This window comes from Malus domestica, chromosome 04 (genome assembly GCF_042453785.1).
Source record: "Malus domestica chromosome 04, GDT2T_hap1".
Lineage (NCBI taxonomy): Eukaryota > Viridiplantae > Streptophyta > Magnoliopsida > Rosales > Rosaceae > Malus > Malus domestica.
The window spans coordinates 30,315,530-30,338,686 of NC_091664.1; the positions used below are offsets into that span (position 1 = coordinate 30,315,530).

The 23,157-nt window shown below is 35.6% G+C and overlaps 2 protein-coding genes and 1 pseudogene across 2 annotated transcripts; 2 read left to right on the forward strand and 1 right to left on the reverse strand.

Moving 5' to 3' along the window:
- The first annotated feature begins 505 nt into the window (after positions 1 to 505).
- On the forward strand, positions 506 to 1,699 carry LOC103427742 (ethylene-responsive transcription factor 1B-like). The gene has a single exon (XM_008365812.4). The coding sequence runs from the start codon at positions 621 to 623 to the stop codon at positions 1,365 to 1,367; it is 747 nt and encodes a 248-aa protein (XP_008364034.3). The 5' UTR covers positions 506 to 620; the 3' UTR covers positions 1,368 to 1,699.
- A 4,712-nt stretch (positions 1,700 to 6,411) lies between these two features.
- LOC103434340 (uncharacterized) lies at positions 6,412 to 11,284 on the reverse strand (annotated as a pseudogene).
- Positions 11,285 to 12,437: 1,153 nt separating this feature from the next.
- LOC103434201 (serine/threonine-protein phosphatase PP1-like) lies at positions 12,438 to 16,804 on the forward strand. Its single transcript, XM_008372512.4, has 4 exons — positions 12,438 to 12,939; positions 14,560 to 15,119; positions 15,471 to 15,746; positions 16,454 to 16,804. Exons 1-4 carry the CDS (start codon positions 12,765 to 12,767, stop codon positions 16,469 to 16,471), a joined length of 1,029 nt encoding a protein of 342 aa, XP_008370734.1. The 5' UTR covers positions 12,438 to 12,764; the 3' UTR covers positions 16,472 to 16,804.
- Positions 16,805 to 23,157: the final 6,353 nt, after the last annotated feature.

A 23,157-nucleotide genomic window follows, 5' to 3' on the forward strand; every position in this document is an offset into this window, starting at 1 on the left:
ATGCAAAGTTGCAAACATGTAACTTGCAAGTGGAGGTATGAATACCATCAAACCCACAATAAGTAACATCGCACAATGAAATCATCGAGTTGACGTCACGAAATACAATAAAATATTGAAAATAAATCTTTAACTGACCTAGCCGACATGTCCATCTTCCTCTTTCATTGTGACGGGAACACGGATGGTACACCACATGTTTTTACATAAATAGTCAAATTTTTTATTTTTTAAGTTATTAACCTTTTAACACACAAATCCTATCATTTATATAATTACACGTGCTGTACCACCTCGTGTGCCGATTACACTGAAAAACCTCTCCTCTTATTAGTCTCTTTGACTACTTGGTCCCAGTCACGACCACCTTCAAAGTTATTCATCCCTCTCTCTTTCCTTCTCACCATTATTTTTATTTTTTCACTAATATATTTTAAACATGGGTCCTAATGGGACCCAAATTCCCTTCTTTTCTTCCTATATAAAGTCCTAATGCGTTCAAAATACCTTTTATAAACGCAAAACGTACGCCACTCACTGAAATATCCATTCCAATATTTGTTCAAAGGAAGAGCTAGAAGAAGAAATTCTGCAAATTGTTCATTCTTCCACAAAACAAGATGGACCCTTCGTTCTTCCAAAACCCTAATTCTGAATTCTCGTTTGAATCTTCTTCTTCCTTCAACTCCCTAGAATATTCTCACGATGATCATCTCTCATGGAACATGTTCGACTTTAAAGATTATCACAACCAATCAGCCTTTCCCCAGCTACCATTTAATGAGAACGATTCAGAAGAAATGCTTCTCTATGGAGTTCTTGCTGAGGCGCCAGCAGGAGATCAGAACTCGTCGGATTCAATAGTATCCTCCACTCAGTCGAAAGACCATGAAGAGGTGAATTCTTCTAGTGCCACAGCTAACGAAGATCAAGTAGTTGCTTATAGAGGCGTTCGGCGGCGGCCGTGGGGAAAGTTTGCGGCGGAGATAAGAGATTCGACGCGAAACGGTGTTAGGGTTTGGTTGGGAACTTTTGACACGGCAGAGGCGGCGGCTTTGGCTTACGACCAAGCAGCACTTTCAATGCGGGGGTCTTCGGCGGTCCTCAACTTTCCAGCTGACGTGGTTCATCAGTCACTTGTGGAGATGAAGTATGGCTTTGAGGACGGCTCGTCTCCGGTTTTGGCCTTAAAGAGAAGGCACTCTATGAAGAGAAAATCATCGATGAACAAAAAGAAGAAATCATTGCATCATAATCAGCATCAAAAGAATGATGAAGAAGGTGAAGATCAGTTGGAAAAAGTTGTGGTGTTTGAGGATTTAGGCGCAGACTATTTGGAGGAGCTACTCAGTATATCCGAGAGCTAACTAAAGTGGAATGGTACATCACGTCGTTTGTGTTTTCGATAACCAATAAAACTTTTTCAAGCTAGTAGAGCTAGCTGTCCTTAATCACGTTGGTCCATCTGTGGCAAGTGTTAACCATACCATTTTTGGACCTTGTATTTTTGTTTACTATTTTTGGGAAAGTATGTGGAGAGATGACGGTCAGTGGTCACCATAGCCAATTATTCCTTTCTTCTTAGATATTTCCTTTCTTCTTAGATATTGCCTTTTTTATTCACCTTTTATAATTGCCTTGTAAATTTTCATAACGGGTGATCAGTAGAAAGCTTTTGGGTAGTACTATTCATACAAAATTTTTTTTCTCATATTTTTCTCAATTTTTAACGGTTGGATTGAATGACTTGAAAATGACCAAATGACACAAATTAAGTGTGTGTGTGTGAAAGGGAAAAAAAAAGGTGTGTGGATAGCACGACCTAAACTTTTCCATAATCATAGTACTATTGTGCGTATAGCTGTTTGCTAATAATTTTAGTCCATAAAAATTGATTTGAGTAAGTTACTTGGGAACAAAGAAGATAAGATTCTTGTTGGTGTTGGACCTTGATTATGACCGTTCCAACAGTTATATCATTAATTAGTTTAATTACCTGAAAAAGGGTGATGTCACAACCAATTTTAGCTAGATCACCAGTTAATTTCCCAAATTACTCAAAAAATATTATATACTGTACATGTGAGTACTCTTGATGCATTTTTTTTATATTTTTGTTTTGTAAAAGACTCATGATGCATGTTTTGTTGACTTTAATTAGTATAATTGTATTGAATTTTTGGATAGAGAAGCCAAACCAGATTAGCTAATTACAACTTTTTCATTTGGGTCAATGCTATTCACACATTTATTTTTACGTATTACACACTCTTTTTAATTTTTGACCATTGAATAGAATGAATTGAAGAAGATCAATGAACACAAGAATGTGTAAAAAGTAAAAAGAGGTTTATGAATAGCACTACCCTATCATCTTCTCTACCTTTCTTATGTTTAAGATTCAAATTAGAAGCCAAATTTTGCCAAATCACCCTGTATCGACTCATAATAATATATGGTCAAAACTTACAAAGAGTACTAAATAAGTTGACCGAGTCACTAAATTGGATGCATCATGCATGAGAAACTTTTGATCCTTTCTTATTAACCAAAAAAAGAACCACTTTTGATCCTTTATTTCTCTTAAATATTGACAAACGATAAAGAAAATACTGTTATTTTGGATCAGGAATTGGATATGTTTAGGGCAATACTATTTTTTTTTCTGTCACATTTTTATTAAAAATATTCGTTAATTTTCTTTGCTTTATTTCACTCAAGTGTCACAAATAAAATGAGTATGCATGGTAGAAAGACGTATGTGAAATTATTTCTCAATTGCTAAGGCCATATTAATTAACTATGTGATACGAAATACTATTGAATTTTGGCCCCCCTTATGACCATTTCAAGGTGTTCGATCGATGAAGCTGGGAATGATTAAGAAGAAAACAATGACTTGCATCAACTCGAGGCAAAGCTGTTGTATTTGTACTTGGTATTTGGGACCAAAGCCTTGCTATATTGTCGGCAGCAAGCAACAAGTGGGCAAAGCAACTAATCAAATCAAGCAACACCATTCATGGCATTTAAGAGATAATAGCAACCCTCTTCTTTATTTTTCTGATTTTGGTTATTTAAATCTCCTCATATTTCTTATCGGATGGTTCTAATATAAGGGAAACAAGAAGTTCAAAAAGCAAGTAGGCCATGCAATTTTGTCTCGGATTGTTTATCCGTCTTTGGTTGGTGCTCACTCGTCATGCAGTTCTGCTTTCTTATTATGCTTCTTTTTCTTTTGATCTGGTTTCTTTGGCTTTATGTTTACCACGTTAGCATTGTTGGAACTTGGAACTTGTGAGGGACTGAGAGTCCCACATCGCCCATACACTTTTGGAAAGTCCCCTTTGCAAGTGAGTTCACTCACTAAACCTGTTTATAGTTTGAAAAGAATTGGGCCTAAGTCATGGATTTTGGGTCTTAGATTTGGAAGGTTTGGATGTATATATTAAATGTTGGGACTCTTGGGCTTGGATAGATGAAAAATACAAGTACGATTTTTACGTTTTTGATTTTTGGATTCAGTTTTTTTCCGAAATGATAAGACTGATTGCAAATAGTTACATCCGTTCTAAAAAGATAAGTGTGAACATCCATAACTATTCAAATACGCCATTATATATATGGCAGTAATATCATAAACCAAATCATCAATTCCATCGCTTTCTCCTTAATTCTTCATAGAGAAACACTAAGCAAATTTGCCAAGAATCCAAGTTCAAGTGCAAGAACTTGAATTATATAGTTGTATCTTGCAAGATAGATGCCCGTTGAACTATGCACTGGTGTAGGGGCGAATTTATGTCTTATGAGATTGCTACTGCAAGCCTTTATCTTCGTAAACAAGTAAGTGATTTGTGATTTTATATGCAATTTCATTAATTGTTCATATTTTGATATATTGTATTTTTTGTGGAATTTTCATTCAAAATAAACCATGCAAATTATTATATATTGTATATTTGACATTTGATTGATTCTAACAAGCATAAGTTACAAGAGATTGGCTTATATGAAATAGATTAAACAATAATATAAGGTCATATGAAGAGTCTTACATATGGCCTTGTATTATTGGTTCGGAACACTACAGTTGCAATGAACTCTGTTCCATGAAAATCTCTATCATGTTACAAGCAATGCATTAGGCTAATTTGACTTTCTTGGAGTTGGGCACTCTATATTACTTTATTGGCCTTTTTGGTAAAGAGTCAATTAGTGTCCTTTCAAGAATATCAACCACAAATTTGGAACCATCGAACTAACTTTCAAAGAATCAAACTTCTAAATACAAAGTTAACCAAACAAATAAGAAACATTGATAATTGGCTAGATAAAAAGATCATGGTGTAGAAGAAGTTGAGGACATACGTCGTGGTGGTGGTGGTGGAGGTAAAAGATTAACACTAGGTTTTTGAGGTGCAGTAGGGGAAACCATATGGACCGGCCTGTTGCGTGTCGGAGAAGGAGGCGTTCTAGCTCCAGTTCTCCGGCCTAACTTCACGTGTTGCATATTGTGACCAGCTCCAGAGAAACCACAAACCACATTTGCAACTTCAAGCACCGTACTTGCATCATGTATCTCATGTAAACCTTGTAATAAGATTGCAACATAGCTTTTGCCCATTTGATGACTGTTTTGTGACAGACAAAGTAAGCCAACAAGTAGCAATATCATCAGATACAAGCAAGAATTAGGAGCCAAATTAATTTTACACTCCCAACTCTTGAGCTGATCGAGCTTATATGATGCTTGAAATATGTATATAGATCACGAGATAGGTGAATTTGTATTTTGTGTGGTACTGTATGTATAATATATTGAGAACCTTACCTTTATTAGGTGTAGTAGAGTCATGGCTTGACCGCTAGATAGGCTGTTTGTGTTGTACCTCGTGGCATATCCTTTTGGATTTTCTAACCAACCCCCCACAAAATTAATGAAAGAAAACAAGGGAGAAGAGAGAATCCGCTTGGATTGAAAGTCATATGAATTAGGGAAACTTATGAAGTATTCTTCCATTGACCATGTCACATACAAGGGGAGACCCACATGCTTGCTAGAGAATTTTTCTTCACAATATTAAAATTTTAGGATTGATTTTGTTAACTTATTTTCGTTTTAAATTTGAGCGGGGTAATAAATAATTGATGAGACGTTACAGTTTTTATTAGTTAGGAATGCCATTGTATAAATGCTAAGTATTTTATGTTTAGGAATCTTATGAGATATTGTAGATCTTTACTATTGGACTTTATATTGCTTGTAGGATAAGTAACAAAACCCATCATGTTTAGTATAAAATAAAGACACGATGCAAAGCAATTACCGTCTCTTTGTAAAGTACCCCTCTTCCTATTTGAGGGTTGAGGCAAGAAACGGCTCGATGCATAGAGAATCATCACATAATTCCTCAAGCCATTTTCTCCTCTGCTTGCCGCTCCGCTATCTTCTCTCTATAAAATAGGTTTACAACATGAGAAATTATTTTTACACATCATTTCTTGTTTTGGACACTTTTATTTTCTTGATTTTCTTTCGCTTTATTTGATCTAAAGACTATTTATATTTCCTTAGTTCTCGTTTGTTTTATTCAATCGAAAAGTTATAAACAAAAGAGTACAATAGGAGAAAAATAGAAGTGAGAATAAAGTATAAATAATACGGGAGATGATAATCATCATACTTATAAGTTGGCATGACCAAAGAAAGAAATGATCTTTAATTCATCTGCGAGCTTGCCTGATTCATTTTCCAGCTTCAATATATAGGCTCTGTTGGCCATCTATATGTATATATAATATATCTATATACATCTGTAAAGGGTTTAGGGTTCGCGAACACTTATTCTTTTGTGGTTTGCAAACTCTTTATCTAATTGTAAACTATAAGGGTGGTGCTATCCACACACTACTTTTTATCTCTTACACATTCCTTGTTACTTTCTGTCATTTGATCATTTTCAATTCATTTGATCCAACATACCGAAAATTGAAATGTCAGTGTGAAAGGTTAAAAATGGTGTGTGAATGACAGTATTGCACCACCCTACTTAATTTGCTAGTATGCACTGCACACCACCTTATTATGTATGTCACGTACACGGACAATCTTGTATATTCTTTCAATTGCAAACTGAAAAGTAAGAAGTAACGAAACATGGCTGAAATTTCAAAATTTGTCACCTCTTTGTATATTTGTTATGGCTGTACTCTTTTGCAAATACTAATTTATACATCTGGTCGTGTGTCATGTAGGTTTCTTCTATAAGTACGCTTCTTGGTCAAGAAAAAGTAATTGAAAGTGCTTCCTAAAAACGTTCATATAAACTAAAAGCACTTTTAAGTTTTTTTACCAAACGTATATTCAAAACTGTTTGTAGTCAAATATAGATAGGGAAATGGAGTAAGTGATAGCTAACAACAGCACATAATTAGGTGCATAACTTTAATACAAAGATGAAGCCGACATATGCTGATATGCCTCAGCCTCATATCTACGTCAATCATAATAAATGTCAACGACACCATAGGAGATAGGACCCAACATTTGAACTAAGGTGCTGAACTGAAACTACATACTTTCTTCAGCAAGGATTATGATAAGTTTTTGGATACTGTAAATCTCCACTCGTAATGCAAACATTGAATTTGAAACCATAACTTAGGAAGGCGCACCTTAACCGCATCGATCCTTTGTTATGAATCTTTTCTATGACGATGGTGGTGGTGGTGATGCCCATGATGATGGTGGTGGCTGTGGTGATGTCGGTGGTGTTGATGGCAGTGGCAGTGAGGATGGTGGTGGTGGCGATGCAAATGATGGTGAAGGTGGAGGTGGAGGTGGTGGGGCTAATGAATCTGATGGAGACGGCAGCCGTGGCAACATTGGTGGCTGCGTCTGCGGAGGAGGAGGAGATGGTACGATATAACGGAAATGGTTACGACGATTCCATAGAGGCGGCGGCGGCGGAGATCGACTAGGAATGCAATAGGGTAATACAGAAGAAGCTGCTTCAGAATCAGTAGCCACATTCATCAACACTAATAAACTCATCAACAACAAAAAATATGAAACACCCATTTGAACTAAGCTTTGCTGAAATACAAAGATATTTTCCATGCCAAGTAGAGAAGCCAACTCACACTACTTATAACCAAAGGACCACTCATCAAACCTATGGCTGGAAAGCCCTATCTAACTGGAGCAACTTGCATGGTACGGGACGCCTTCCCATGTTATGGAAGTCCTTCTGGTTAACCGATCAATTAGACAACAATACTTTCCACACAAAACTATAAATGTAAATTCTGCAACACTTGCACAAATGCAATTTTTTTTTTGTTAAATTTTCCACCAATTTCAGAACTTTATCACAATTGAACACACTAAACTACATTTATAGTTTTTAAAAATGATGAATGCAACTAAATTACTTAGTACTTGTTTCAAAAGCAAAAATTTCGATCTAAGAAGGATACCAAACAACCCCGTACTTATCTCACCACCCTGTAAACTAACATCAAGCTTTACACAAACCATTCCTAGTTACAGATTACAGATTACAGATACAATACAATGCAAGGATGTAGAAAAGCATATTCCAAGTTGAAGATCCACTTTGCAGAACATCTCGCTGCTGCGAGTGATGCGCGATATTTGCGAAAGAGTTCCACGTTCCAAGAATAAATGAAAAGTCTTTCATGGCCACATCACTCTCACCCACCGCTGCAGCAAAAATGTAAACATCATTGACAAAGTCTTCAGGTCTGGCTATTCAAAATGGTTATCATTAACCTCCAGCAATCGACATCAGTATATCAAGTGTTTCAACATCGGCGAACTTGTAGAATCGAAAAAAGATGGCATCACAAGCGCCAAATATTACCATGTTTAATGCATCCTGACCATCATTATTAGACATAAAATCGGATCCAAATTAGGTAACTAGAGCAAGACTACGCTTAATAAACCCACATCTAACAAATATCAATTAAAATGGCTTTTTTTTCCTCTCAAGGAGCCTTTTGTTCTTGAAACCAAGAAGTTTTTTGGGTCAGCGATTCTCACCGGTGTTTACATTACTCAAGCCCAAAGTCTTGCTTCCGCTTCGTGTGCTCACCTCTAAGTTCTGCGTCGCCCTACTGTTGCATTGTTTTATAAACCAAGTAAGAACAATCTATTACAGTTTCATTCCATGTTCAGTCCACAACCAGAAATTCCATGTAGTCTTGTAGTAATGCCCTTGATTAAAATGACCCAACCTCAAATCAAATACTACATCCAACTACACAAAAAACAGAACCATATCTACAGATAAATCCTTTTTTTTTTTCTGCCGAAAACAGGGGAAGAGAGGTAGACGGGCCATGGGCCCACTCCAACAACAACGATATTGTCCTCACTTGGCCACCAGTTCAATCCGTCAGGTGTGGGGTTTTAATACAAAATGCCTCAGTATTAGTTAGAGTGGGGTAATTCTATTTAAAGCGATGTGGGACAGAGGAATTCTAACAATTAGTAATGCAAGGGAAGAAAGAATAACCAGCTCGCTGTAGAGTGTCAAGGGACACTCGTGATGCAGTAGAACAGCAAAATAGCACACAAAGTTTCGTGTCAAGGTCACGCATACATATCAAATCAGAATGAAACTAGACTGACCTTCTTTAACTAGACTGATCAAGTGACTTGACACAATTATTATAATGAAAGCCATGCGTGCATGCACTTGTTTCATACAAGCCTGAGTGAAGAAACTTCATACCTTAGAAGGTGCACCAGGTTGAGGTCTCAAAGCTCCAGCTATGGCTGCAGTGAGACTCGAAGATATCTCAACTTCAGATGTTCTAGATACAGGGACATGCACAGAGATAATTCTATTTAAAGGGCTTGTTCTCAAACCTTCTGGCCAATGTGGAACAGGGGAATTCTAATAGTTAGTAATGCAAGGGAAGAAAGAATAACCAGCTTGCTGTAGAGTGTCAAGGGACACTCGTGATGCAGTAGAACAGCAAAATAGCACACAAGTTTCGTGGCAAGGTCATGCATACATATCAAATCAGAATGAAACTAGACCGACCTTCTTTAACTGGACTGATCAAGTGACTTGACACCATTATTATAATGAAAGCCATGCGTGCATGCACTTGTTTCATACAAGTCTGAGTGAAGAAACTTCCTACCTTCGAAGGTGCACCAGGTCGAGGTCTCAAAGCTCCAGAATAAGGTTGGCTGAGGCTGCAGCTTCCCTTGTCTTTAACGGGACTTATTTGCTCCTTGTTATTTGATGTCAATTCTCCCTTGTTAGAAGTCTCACTAAGTTTAGCAGATGGTGTTGTATCTTTTTCAACAGATTCGCCCTTTAATGGAAGGGTCGTTACAGATTCCGATGCATTATTTTGGGCAGTCGTTTCAAAATCTTGAACTTTCTTCGAGAACTGTGTAGCTGCAGCACGCGCACCAGCTATGGCTGCAGTGGGACTCGAAGATATCACAACTTCAGATGTTCTAGATACAGGGACATGCACAAAGATAGACCCTGGCTTCAGCGAGAATGGATATTGTGGATTTGGAATTGGAAATCTTACTGGAAGGGGACTATTAACCGAGGAAAGACCTCTAATTGCACCTTCATATATCTGAGACAGGCAAATGAGTAAGAGAGAGAGAGAGAGAGAGAGTAAATTCTTATGCACAATATGCACCTTCTTCTCCAAGTTGTAGACACCATCTCAAATGGAACTAACAGTTTCTGAAATAATCGAAGAAATAAAAGCTTAATCATATATGATATGAGCTACTCAAAATCACAGGAATTGCCAGAAATGTAGCAGTGCGAAAATAATACACACCTGTGGCTGCTCACAAAGCCAAAACATATCAGTTTGTGCTTCCAGCCTCACCTGCATATGAAATAAATCGGTCAGAGCTTAATCAACACGGCCTTGGAACAACCATCACCTTGCTATATAATGAACTAAAAGGTCATAAGTAAAACAGTAGCCCACCCCAACTCCCAGGACACAAGTTCTTCACTTCTAACACATCCAAACACTTCGACACACCCTATTTCAAACATGAAACCGTAATTTGTCAAATTTGTGTTGTGTGCACGTGTGATGTCTAGACCGCCTAAACGAGGAATAAAAACAAAATGCAACAGCTTCTTTCTCCAAATTTGGATGAAGATTGATTAAAAAGAGCATTCCACTGGAGATAAATCCACATGGAAGATACTCTGGATGTATTTATGCACACACACACACACACACGAAACGAGGAACATCCATGAAACAAAGTACCAAACTTAGAATACCTAAATGTCTGGAAACGGGATAATGTTCCGGAAATTTGAGATCAGTGATTCCATCAACTGCATAAATTTCTCTGTAGAATTCCTCCATTGCCTTGACTGTAGCCTCATCAGGAACCTTACCAGCGGCATGACTCCAGAGACGGCCTTCGAAAGACAAATTCGAGACTTTACAAAGAATATCATCTCCGTCAACAATTACAATAACCATAACAACAAGAATCCAATAACAACTATCACAACAAAACAATATCTAAATTGAAGAAAAAAGCAGTAACACTTGACGAATCAATCTTTTTCGAAGAAATTAAACTCTTATAAATAAAAAAATTGCTTCTCAAAAAAAATAAGATCAAAACTTTGCAGCTTACTTAAAGTTTCTACTCCAACTTAACGAACTAGCTAGCAATAACATATAACAGACAACATTCTCAAAAGTTCAAAACTTCACTCCCAAACATTAAAAAAGAAAAAAGAAAAAGAAAAAAGAAAGATACGAGGGTATCAGAATTTTGAATTGAATTCGGAGATTTTAAGGTAAATTCCTAACACTCCCACTTTACGAACTAGCTAGCAAATAACATACCACATTCTCAAAAGCTCAAAACTTTACACACCAACATCAAAAAACATAAGATTAAACCAAAAGGGCATCAGAATTTTGAATGAATTCTAAGAATTTAAGGTTGAAACCTCGGATAGGAGAAGGCCAGGACCTGCCCTCGACGTGCTTGATGCCATAAACCAGCAAAGAAGCCCATGGTTGGTGCATGGTGGTCAGACATGGGTTTCTGTAATTCCCAGAAGAAGAATGTCCTCCTCCTCCTCCTCCTCCTCCTCTTCTCATCTCTGAGATTCTTCAGATGCGATTTCGGCCGTCTGATCTGATTGTCGCGCCGTTTTTTTCAGTTGACTGGAAAAAGGTTCTGCATTGATGAGTTTTATCCTATGTTTATTGTTTTCTTACTTTTAATAGCAACCTTTTTGTTACTGACCAGACGGGGGGTAATATTAATTGAAAAATCACTTTTTGTACTCGAGATTAGAGATAAAGATTGCCAACTGTTACATAGGTAAAATTTTTAGTTGTGATAGGAACACATATGGTACATTACGTATTTTTATGTGAGTAGTGGAAAATTAAAAATTTTAAGTTATTAACCCTTTAACATACATTTCCCACCATTTATATAGCGACACGTAGTGTATTACATCATGTGATGGTCACATTGAAAAATCTCTCGTTACATAGGAAAATAAGAAATTTGTGATTTAAATGATTAAAAATCTTGGTCAAATCTCGCTTACAGATCGAACTATAGTCAGAGTAGAAGTTTTTATCCCCTATCTTCTTTGTTTTACTTTAAAATTACGGTTGATTAGTCAGATTCAACCTTTAGATTCACCAGATGAGAAACTCAATTTCGCATTGATTTTGGGTTGCCGGATAAGCCTTAAAAACACAAACACAAACAACGGGCCAAACACAAACAAAAGAAACAAGAAAATGACCTTTGTATTCAAGGTCAAGATTATGTCTTCGGTTGTGTTTTCAACATTCAAGAAACCACCTTATAAAGTTTCCGTTCATGAATCAATATCAAAGATACACTTTTGAAGTCGCATAATTATTATTTCGATTCTCTACGGAAAGTGATTTGAACTTTAGTGTTTTGGAGGGAGGAGAACCCTAAAACAATTTCAATCATCCCCCTCTCACTTAAAAAAATGAATGGTTATCTTGATTTTTTAATAATTTTTTAATAATCTAAAACTACTGAGTAGTTTAAAAATGAGCAGTAAAAGTACCTCTAAAAAAAATTGAATTGTGAAGATTGTTTAAAAAATCAGACTACTTCGTAAGTTGGACTACCGAAGACAAATCCTTACGTACCTAAAAGCGATTAAACCTAAGTTCTAGAAAATCATATTTTCTAACCAAAAAAAAAAATGGAGAGCATTTCATTTCCATCAAATTTGTGTACCTTCAAACGCCCACCAAACACTGAAAGCAACATCTTGTAGCAGAAATCAAAACCCAAAAACAAGAACAAGAACCTTAAATTGTTCACCCTTCAAACAGTTGACAAAACAATAAATATTATTTTGTGCAAGAATTTAGAATTTAAAATATTGAGTGGGAAGTAAATTACGGATCACCCATTTCCTCCCAATTGCTCTCTCTCTCCTCTCTCTCTCTCTCTCTCTCTCTCTGAAATCACACAAGAACGTCACAACTCACAAACACCACTCTCCAACACTGAGACGACATCCCTTTCACAGAAAACGACAGCCAGAAGAACCCAACCCACCAAATCCCCCCCACCCAAAAGTCCCATGCTTTTCTTTCACTCCCTCTCTTCTTCTTCTTCTTCTTCTCTTTTTCAAGTTTCAGTCTTCCAGTTTTCAATCGAACCGTTGACTTTTTAGACGTCGGCCAACTCCTGGGAAATGGACCAATCGGTTCTGGACGACATAATCAACCGACTCCTCGAAGTCCGAGGCCGGCCCGGGAAGCAGGTCCAGCTGTCGGAGTCGGAGATCCGGCAGCTTTGTTTGGTCTCTAAAGAAATCTTCTTGCAGCAGCCTAATTTGTTAGAGCTCGAAGCACCCATCAAGATTTGTGGTACTTTTCTTTGCAAAACAACCTTAATTTTTCCGTTTAGTTTTGAATTTTAGTGATGGGTTTTGTCCTGCGGCCTTGAATAAGTTGGAATTTATTGGAAAGTTCTGTTCTTTGATTTGATTAGGTTGTGTGTACTCATTATTTGGGGAAATTTTAGTTGTTTTTGTTTCTGACCCATGTTTGTTTTTGTGGAATAATCCGTGAAAATCGGTATGTTGTATCGCAAAACATTCATCTGACTGCTCAAATTATGGAAGTGTTTCGTTAAGGATTGTCATTTGATTGATAAATTAGTGAGCCAATGTTTGTGCTTTGATATTCGGGGTAATTTGTTTGAGGTCGCAAAATATGTTCAATACTAGGATTGGGTCAGTCGAACATTTTATTCTTTGATAACAGCGAAGGTTGTCGTGTAGTTTGGCAATGTATAGTGAGTATAGTTTGGTTACTGAATTCGGGCATGAATAGCTTGATTGGAACAATTTTAGATGATCCGGTTATGGCGTGTTTACAATTTGGTAAACCTTTTAACATTTCAAGTATTGGCAATGTCTGGGCGTGTTAATTGTTTGTAGAATTGCAACATCAACAACAAAGCCTTATCCCACTAAGTGAGGTCGGCTGTATGAATCATAGAACGCCATTGCGCTCGGCTGTAGCAATCCTAGAATTGTATTTGTACAAAATATTGTATCATAGACGTTCAAGCAGTGAGCTTTACTGCAGTGTCTGCTTTATACTCATGACAAGTAATGTAACACTTATGTTCTTGTGCAAATGCAAGTGTGGGCGTGCTTATATGTTTTGTGCACGAGAGCTAAGTGGGCTATATTTTCTAAACTCATGTAGTATTTTGCCTGTAAGTATGCTAAAGGTCGGATATGCTTTTAGATGAAGGGTGACCTTCTTTCTTTATGATATTGGAGGGGTGTTGCATATAATTATGATACCTGCACACAAGGTCGATAACATGAAACATGGAGGGTGTGTAAATCAATCCTTCTCACAGAAGTTTTGAGTTTCATATGTATAGTCAGTTACTCTTATTTTCTTATTCTTCTTTCATCGCTCGTTCAAAGTTTGGTATTGACCAAAAGAAAGAACGAAGTAATTGATAGTTAATCAACTGATGATAAAGGAACTTGTTTTGTAAAATGTTAGTTGGTAATTCTAGTTTTGTAGACTACGTAAGTTATGGAGATTTGTGATCTTTTCTGAATTATTTTGAGGGATGTGACATGCGGGCATCGTGGCGTTGAAAATTAATTTGTTGGGGGATGATGGGACGCTAAGGTTTATGGGTACCCTGAATAATAATAATAAATTAATTTTGTAACTGGAAAACCGAATCTAAATAATTGCTTAGGGGAATGTTATGGGTTAATATATTCTAGTAATGAGGTACATCACTTCTTTGTGAAAGCTCACGTTTTGTGCTCATTTCACCATTTCGTGCCTTGGAAATTTGAACAGGTCAGATAATGTAGAAAATTTCAGTATGATTGCTTAGTTCAGATGCTTTTGCTGATATTCTTATTCTTGCCTACTTTTTCATTTGACTTTAGTTTTCAACGATTTAATCTCATGAATTCTTAAAAGTGAACTGCTTTTTGTTTTCAGGTGATATACACGGTCAGTACTCGGATCTTTTAAGGCTTTTCGAGTACGGTGGACTGCCTCCTAATGCCAATTACTTGTTCTTGGGGGATTATGTGGATCGGGGAAAGCAAAGTTTAGAAACAATATGTCTTCTCCTTGCATATAAAATAAAATATCCTGAGAATTTTTTCCTCTTGAGGGGAAACCATGAATGTGCATCTATAAACCGTATATACGGATTTTATGATGAGTGTAAGAGAAGATTCAATGTGAGGCTATGGAAGACATTCACAGAGTGTTTTAACTGCCTTCCAGTGGCAGCTCTGATTGATGAAAAGATTCTCTGCATGCATGGTGGTCTTTCTCCCGACCTGCATAATTTAGATCAAATCAGAAATTTACAGCGGCCAACGGATGTACCAGACACAGGTTTACTTTGTGACCTTCTCTGGTCTGATCCCAGTAAAGATGTTCATGGTTGGGGAGGGAACGAGCGGGGAGTTTCGTTTACATTTGGTCCTGACACGGTGACGGAGTTTCTTCAGAAGCATGATTTGGATCTCATTTGTCGTGCTCACCAGGTTTTATTGCTTGGCGTTTTTTCGGTTCAGTTCATATCCTCTTTACACTTGCAGGACTGTAGGGAATATACCTGTGGGAGCCAAACATCACTTCCTATCTGGGATTCTATGGTCGGGGGTTTTGTGTGGTTATAATTTCTTTTTTACGTATTTTTTAATCCAGAGAAATTCTCATTTCTTTGGTATAAGAATGAAGCCTTTGGCATTCCCAGACCTCCCCTGCTGGTGTAGTGGCATTGGCAAATGTTGCTTTCTTCTATAGAGACTTGCACTGACTATTGAGGATATGAAATTTTAATTTATTTCCGTGCTTCAGGACAATTAGTTATGTTTTTCTTTTATCATTGGCAGGTTGTGGAGGATGGCTACGAGTTATTTGCCAACCGACAACTTGTGACGATATTTTCAGCACCTAATTATTGTGGGGAATTTGATAATGCTGGTGCCATGATGAGTGTGGATGAGACATTAATGTGCTCTTTTCAAATATTAAAACCCGCAGAGAAAAAGCCGAAATTTAACTTTGGGAGCATGACTGCAGCTAAGCCTGGAAATACTTCATCTGGAGTTGGTGCTTTTGCGAGCATAGCAGCAGCTAAGCCTGGGAACACTGTTACAGGAATCAAGGTAATTGCAACCTTTTATTCAAGAGAAACAAAACTATGTTTTATGAAGGAAGCTTTAGATGGCATGTTAGAGAACTTGAATTTTCCACTAGTTTGTTTGCATCACATCATGTCGGTGTCTGGCTTTGGCTTGCAAGAAAGCCACTACCGTGCTTGCTTCTTTTATTCCAACATTGCAAGATGATTTACTGTGATTACTTTAGCATTGTAACAAAGAAAAGATGATGTGTATAAGAACTACATTTCTCTTTTCGGATTTCTTAGATAACATGTAAGCAAATGCGTTCACCTTCATTCTCATCTTGCTCCTACGAATTATGTGCTGTTGTAATTCGTTTCCAAGAGTTCCGATTGGTTTCCCTGCATCAGCTTTAGGACCATCATTCTGGTTGTCCTTGAATCTGGAGAGTGAATTACTTCTTCCATTATAAGAAAACGTTTCTGGCAAGCAAATGTTTTCGTTTTCAGAATCTTATACCCACAAAACATCCATTGATGCTCAAAAGCGGATATAAATTTTGTGATGAATGGTTTACAATCTGATTGAGTTATCTGGGTCCATTCTTTAAACATCGGTATTAGCTTTAAAATCTAATTTCCCTGTTTAATTCTTGATGCATTTCATTCAATCAAAATACATTTCGAATCTGTATGTCAACGATGCATTTACGTGTTTGATTGAAATGTACATTTTTGTTTTCCTTGCAGTCTCTGATGCACAGGTAAGATGTTTGATTTGGCGGAGAGGGAAGGAGCCGAAGCCCAATTTGTATCATGATCGAGCCAAGGTTTCCATCTGGAAGCACGAGAGCCAATTTAACTTTGCTGTAATCTGTTTAAATTGTAAAATTTGAAAGGAAAAGTCACTGGAAACTAATGGAGAATGATATAAAGTTGGGTTTGAAGGTAGAAGGCTGTGTACCTTCTTCTCTTCGTCCTTGTACACTAATGGCTGCTATGAATTATTAGTCTCTCTGAGACCTTGGGAAATCTCAGAACAGCCAGATGCCTGTAATGAAAATATTGGGGAAAATTTTCCAGGTCTTCTTGTTAACAAAATCTCTCTTGCATGTACTCTAACCATTTTTCAACCTTTAATTTTTCTTGGACGTTTTGCGATTTGTAGCTCAAGTGATTACAAACAACGAAGGTATTTCCGCACGCTCGTTTTCTCTCCTTTTACACCTTTATTTGTGTATTGTTTTTGGAGAATAAATCAAATGACATAAATAAAATAGGTGTTCCAAAGGAGAATATGCAGAATTCATTTTCCAAAGTATTCCTACAAATGCTAGGTATTGTGTAAGCAAGGCCAGCAAAAGTTGGAAAAAAAAATTTCATTGTGTTAAGAATCTGGTCATGTACACCAAGTGTCATATAATACAATTGGTTTGAAATTTTTCTTGTTAAGTTTTCAATCAATTCTATTGTTACACTTGGTGTACTGGCCAGGTTCAAGCACACTGCAAAATTCTCCAAAAGCTAACCTCAACTAGCTAAACCATTTTCTGTCTATGCACTTCTGTTTATCGATGGTATTTAAATTGATTAAACTAAAAGAAAATCAAGAGGTATATACATGAGTGTGCACAAGGAAAAAAATTGTCTCGAAACAATTTTCAAAAGTCCTCTCTTCACTCTTCAGACAGACCTCATCAATTAGTACACTACTTAATGATTAAGCGCACCACAAACTTGACGATTAAGCACCACAAACTTGACGATTAAGCACCACAAATATTGAAACGTACATGATATAATAACTAATCACAGAACAACACTCTTGTATATATGAAGAACCGAGAACGATATCTAGAAGATATACTAGAGTCCATGCATATCTCTCACCAATAGGATGAAGACTGTTTAACTAAGAATCTAAGACAAACAGATAATCTAGCTCCAAAAAGAAGAAAAACTTCCATGCATGCAACGTTTAGGTCATTTTCTACTTGCATGTTGTGAGTGACTTGTTTCATGCAACGGATGCAAGATAGTTTTTTTTTTTTAAAAGAGAACTCTAGCTTCAATAATGTGAGCGGGTGTCACGTAGAAAACAGTAAGATTAGAAGACAAATTACACACATGTTTAAATGTTTGAGTCATCTGAAGATAACCTTATAAAATGTTAGGTAAAAAGATATATTCATGTCAATTGATTTTACATCATCGTACTTGCAAGTCACACTGAAAGGAGTACTAATGCGACACAAATGCAAACCACATAGCGCTACAAAACGAAGACCAAGTTGTTCTGGTGGCCCACGATGAATACGACACTGCATGCAGATTAGGGTTCAGAATTTATAGAGCGAACTATGAACTCAAATCGTCGCATATTTTCAAAATCAATTGATAACAGAGAGAAAGATCACGATTATTTAATTCGCCGGTGCAAAGATTTTGTTTACAACGTGAAATCCGTAATTCGATATGTTTGAGGATAGAGTAAATTTAAAAAGATCAAAGGTGCTCGATTCATTTCTTGGTGCCATAAAAAATAGCAAAACAGAACTTGATGTACCTAATTGTTTGATTCCCATGATCGATTGGTTTTTGTTTTAGTTAGGTTAGGTCATTACCTGCCCTTCAAGCATTATATGGGACAAACAGATTAGCAAGAATAAGTCTGAAGAAATATGATATTAGATCAAAGTGAGTATATTTAAATCAAAGGTGGATTCTGAATTGGATGTGCATTCCAACAAAAATAAAAGGAATTTGTGTGGAACAATGAAGCTCTTGTCTGATATGCAAATGGTAATCTTAAATAATACGACGAAGGGAAAAATAATTGGTGTCGCATGACTAGAACACTGTGGAACACGTGGTCGGTACGTATGTAGAAGTAGGACACGCATCCAACAATATTTAGTATACTAAATAAAGTTTTTGTATATTATATCTGCAAAAATTTCTTAAATCATACTTTGAGTTGAGAATAATAGTAAGTATTTTTAAATAATTCAAGTGCCGTTTGATAATTATTTCTTTTTTTTACTTTTATAAAAATTGAAATCTTGTTTGTTAATTATTAAAAACTTAAGGAAGTAATTTTCAGTTTTTTAAAAAGAGAGAAAAGAAAAACAAAATGATTATCAAACGGCATCTAATTTTTTTATTTATTTGGGAAACCTCGAAGGGAATCAAACAATTAAGCACATCAAGTTCTACTTATCAACTTGACGTACCTACTTATCAAGTTCTATGTTTTTTTTTGGGAACTTGATGTGCCTAATTGTTTGAGGATAGAGTAAATTTAAAAACATCAAGTTCTATATTTTGAGTTATGAAAAGCCCTGAAAGACGTACCTACTATATGTTTCTTTAAAGAAGTACTAGAAGTGTGGTGGAAAGGTATTGAGTCATTGCATGACAGCGGGGGTTCAAACTATGTCGGTGACTAATCTAACATTTATTCTAACAAAATTTATCATTTGACAAAAAAAAATGAATTTTTTAAAATGCATTTCTCAATGACCCTAATAATTCTGTCATTAGAATTTATATATCATATCGTCACATATATAATAAAATCAAAATTGCTAATTAATTATACCGTGGCTTCCGTTTGTACTTAGCATGGGGCCAAACCAAAACCATTGGCGCCCAACGTTTGATATTTTTTTACTCTTCAATTATATATTTGCACCTAAACAAGCAGAAGTCATACATTATCTGAAAAAAAGAGACATCTGATCTGTATATCTATATGCTTATTCATTAATAATTATACTAGCAGTTAGATTAGTTCTTTTTAAAAACAAGTAGAAAAAGGATTAGTTAGGGAAAGTTGGGAAATTGAAATTTGAATTTCATACCTAATTGGCATTGCACATGTAGCACTCACATGGAGTAGAAGTTAGCCAGATAGGACAGTAGAAAACCAAGTAGGAATATATGTTACAACCGGCTCACACAATAAAATTAGGTCATTATGATGCGTTAACTTTACCCAGTGACCAATCCAGGATTCAAACGTTGGGGGGTCCTAGTATTAAAGGTTTAAATTTTTTAGATAGAAACAAAGCACGAAGCGCGCAAAAAACTTTCAGTGTATTCACCAATGCATTTTGTCGAGCACTTGGTGGGCATGTTGTTGTTAGTCGAATCATGTTCGCACATGTTAACACATATCGACAAATGCAAAAGCAACTTGATAAGGTTATCAAGAGAATTTGTCGAATACTCTCAACGCAACCTGGTGAGTGCTTCCGAGATATGTCTAGAAAGCATTACACCAAACACTTATTGAACACCAAACAAACCCATAACAAAATCCCGAAAGGTATCATATATATATTTTCCAGACTTCAGAGGATCTTGGGACCACTTTAATCGCAATGTACATTCCACCACTCATATATTGTTCTTACCACAAATATATGAACGCGACATTCACAAAATTAATGTAAGCAACTACTATACTAGTCTAGAACTAGGCTAGCAAAACTTATTACCTCTCGAGTATTCTATACTCCATAATTATTGAACGTTATATCTTTCTTATTGTATTCTCGTCTAAAGATTTCCAAACACTCAAGTGTAGTATACTTATATATAAATCAAAGATGAGACCCGCAAAATCAAATAGAAGGCTAAAATGCGATAATATTAAAAAAAAGGAAAAATTAGTATCCGGTCCCTAGTTCTTACTGTTCATTGACTAAGACCTTATTAGTTCTCAAATTTTGATTCAAGTCCCTAGCATTAATGTGATAATGAATTTACATGTTTATTATATAATTTTTTAATATAAAAATTAGTAATTAATTTAGGGTTTAATACTCACACCTCTATTAAACTTCTAATTAATTTTCTATTCAAACATTTCCAAAATAATAAAAAAATTAAATTAAATTAAGTTTGTACCTATTAGTTTTTTTTTATATATAAAAAGATTCTCGATTTTTTAATCTTAAATGTACCCATTCATATAATTTTTCAATTTTTTTAATCTTAAATATACCCATTCTCAAATATATCAAAAATTTGTTATATGTAAAATGTACCTTTTTTTTAATATAAAATCCTTTCAAATTTTTTAATCCATGTTTAAACTTATATGGGTACATTCTTTTTCGTTGATTTGAGAATGTATCCATGTTTTGGTACAATAACTTTTTTTGTTAATTTTGGTTAATGTACCCATACATATATGTACACACACAATATAATAGGGAGTATAATTTATATTTTATTATTTTTAATCCCATAAATTATGGGTTTTATTTAAAATCTCATTAATATAAATAATTACAAATTTCAATTTTTAATTTTTAATTTAAAAAATATAGTAACTTACATTATTACATTAATGTCAGGGACCTCAATCAAAAACTAAAAACTAACAAGGTTTCAATCAAAAAATATTGATAGCTAAGGACCGCATCCAAAGTGTCCCTAAAAAAAATTATAGTATGTACCGATGCATATATACGTTAGATTTTTCGATTCATTCATCAAATACATGTCAGGCTGGTCGTTGGAAGCCACCAACCTCACAGCCACAGGCATGCGTGCTTGCAAGCAAGTGCGAGTACTTACTGCAACGATTTAAAGTCGAAATGGACCAGACACTAATTTTTTATAGCAAAAAATAACTACAAGGGGTCCTGAAGTCTGAGTGCTTCTGACATTGCCACATGATAAGGCCAGTGCAATAACTTATCAATGTTAATCACGGACCTAACAAAGAATCTGCACCACCGGCGGACGTATTGATCTGCACGTCCACAGATCATACGGTCGGCTCACCCAATTCACTAGCACGTGCTACCACGTGTAACCTTAACCCTAATTCGTGCATCGTTTTTTGTTCTTCTTCTTCGATCCTTGCTGTTCTTTTGGTTTTTGGGGAGTTTTGTTTTGTTGGTTCTTTCTGGTTTTTTTTGGTTCTTTATCAATAATTCTTGTTTTATATGGTTTATGAATACAGATTGAGATTTGCTAAGTAATTAAGCTGCATGGTGCATGCGCATTTTATTTATATATTAAATTGATATTTGCAGAAAGAAACAACCAAGTCAGTAGTCAGAGAAAGCATGAACCAAAGCACATGCATGCCACTTTAAAATAATATTCTGGATCTTTTTATAATCATTTTCTTTTGTTGAAGTCTATTTATTATAACCATAATCTGAAATATTGATAATCTTGACGAAATATCGAGGATATTTCGGTTTTTTCGAATCACCGATATTTCGAAACATATCCAAGTACATATCGTACAAATATCGACAATATCGACGATAATATCGGAAAATATCGATGTCGATAATTTAGCTCACACTTCAGCAATATTTTGTCAAAATATCGGTGTAATATCGCTAAAATATCGAAAATATCGATGTAAAGGAAGGGAAAAAAAAAGGAAAAAGAAGAAAAAATAATATTCTGGATCTTTTTATAATCATTTTCTTTTGTTGAAGTCTATTTATTATAACCATAGTCTGAAATATCGATAATATCGACAAAATATCGAGGATATTTCGGTTTTTTCGAATCACGGATATTTCGGAACATATCCATGTACATATTGTACAAATATCGACAATATCGACGATAATATCTGCAAAACTACTTTGGGGATTTATCATTTGATGACTACTCTTCACGATAAACTTACTCTACACATAGAGATGATGAAGATAGTGAAAATTTTGAACCTCATAGGAACTTTATGTGGTACTAAATCACTCATGTATCTTACCATACAATGTATAAAGTGTAAAATATTGTAATAATCATTATATATAAATGATTATGGTGTGTTTAATCTTTTTTTCATTAATTACTACATATTTTCTACACTCACAGTGTTTGCCAGCTCGCTTTATAATCAACTTAAATCAGTTAAATCCATCATGTAATGCATTTTCTTCTATTTTTTTTTATAAACTAATAGATAATTGACTAAATAAACATTCTCCAAAGTTTCAATAAAAATTTCCAAGTTTTTCTTACAATTTCCGTGGTTTTTATTCAATTTTTATCGATATCGATAATATCCAGATATTTCCATCGAAATTTCCATGTTTTTGGACTACCGATATTTCCGATATCATCGATATTTTATACCATGATTATAACTAAATGGTCCAAATATTCAGGGGCAGATGGACATTGTGACCAACGTGATCTCAGAATCACTCGGAGTTTAAGAAATATACATGTGAAGGTCTTCTGAGTACTCTCCGAATATTTACTACGAGTCCATTTTATGTTTACCAAGTGTTTTTATGTAATGCATGCTAGGTATATCTCAACATGTTTCGTCGATTCACAACTTCTCTCTGTGTCACTCATCAGATTGATTCAAAATATGTTGATATTTGTTGACCTGTACGCAACATAATTTGGTTGACGACAATAAGCCAACTAAATGTTCAAGAAAATACCTCTGTGAACAA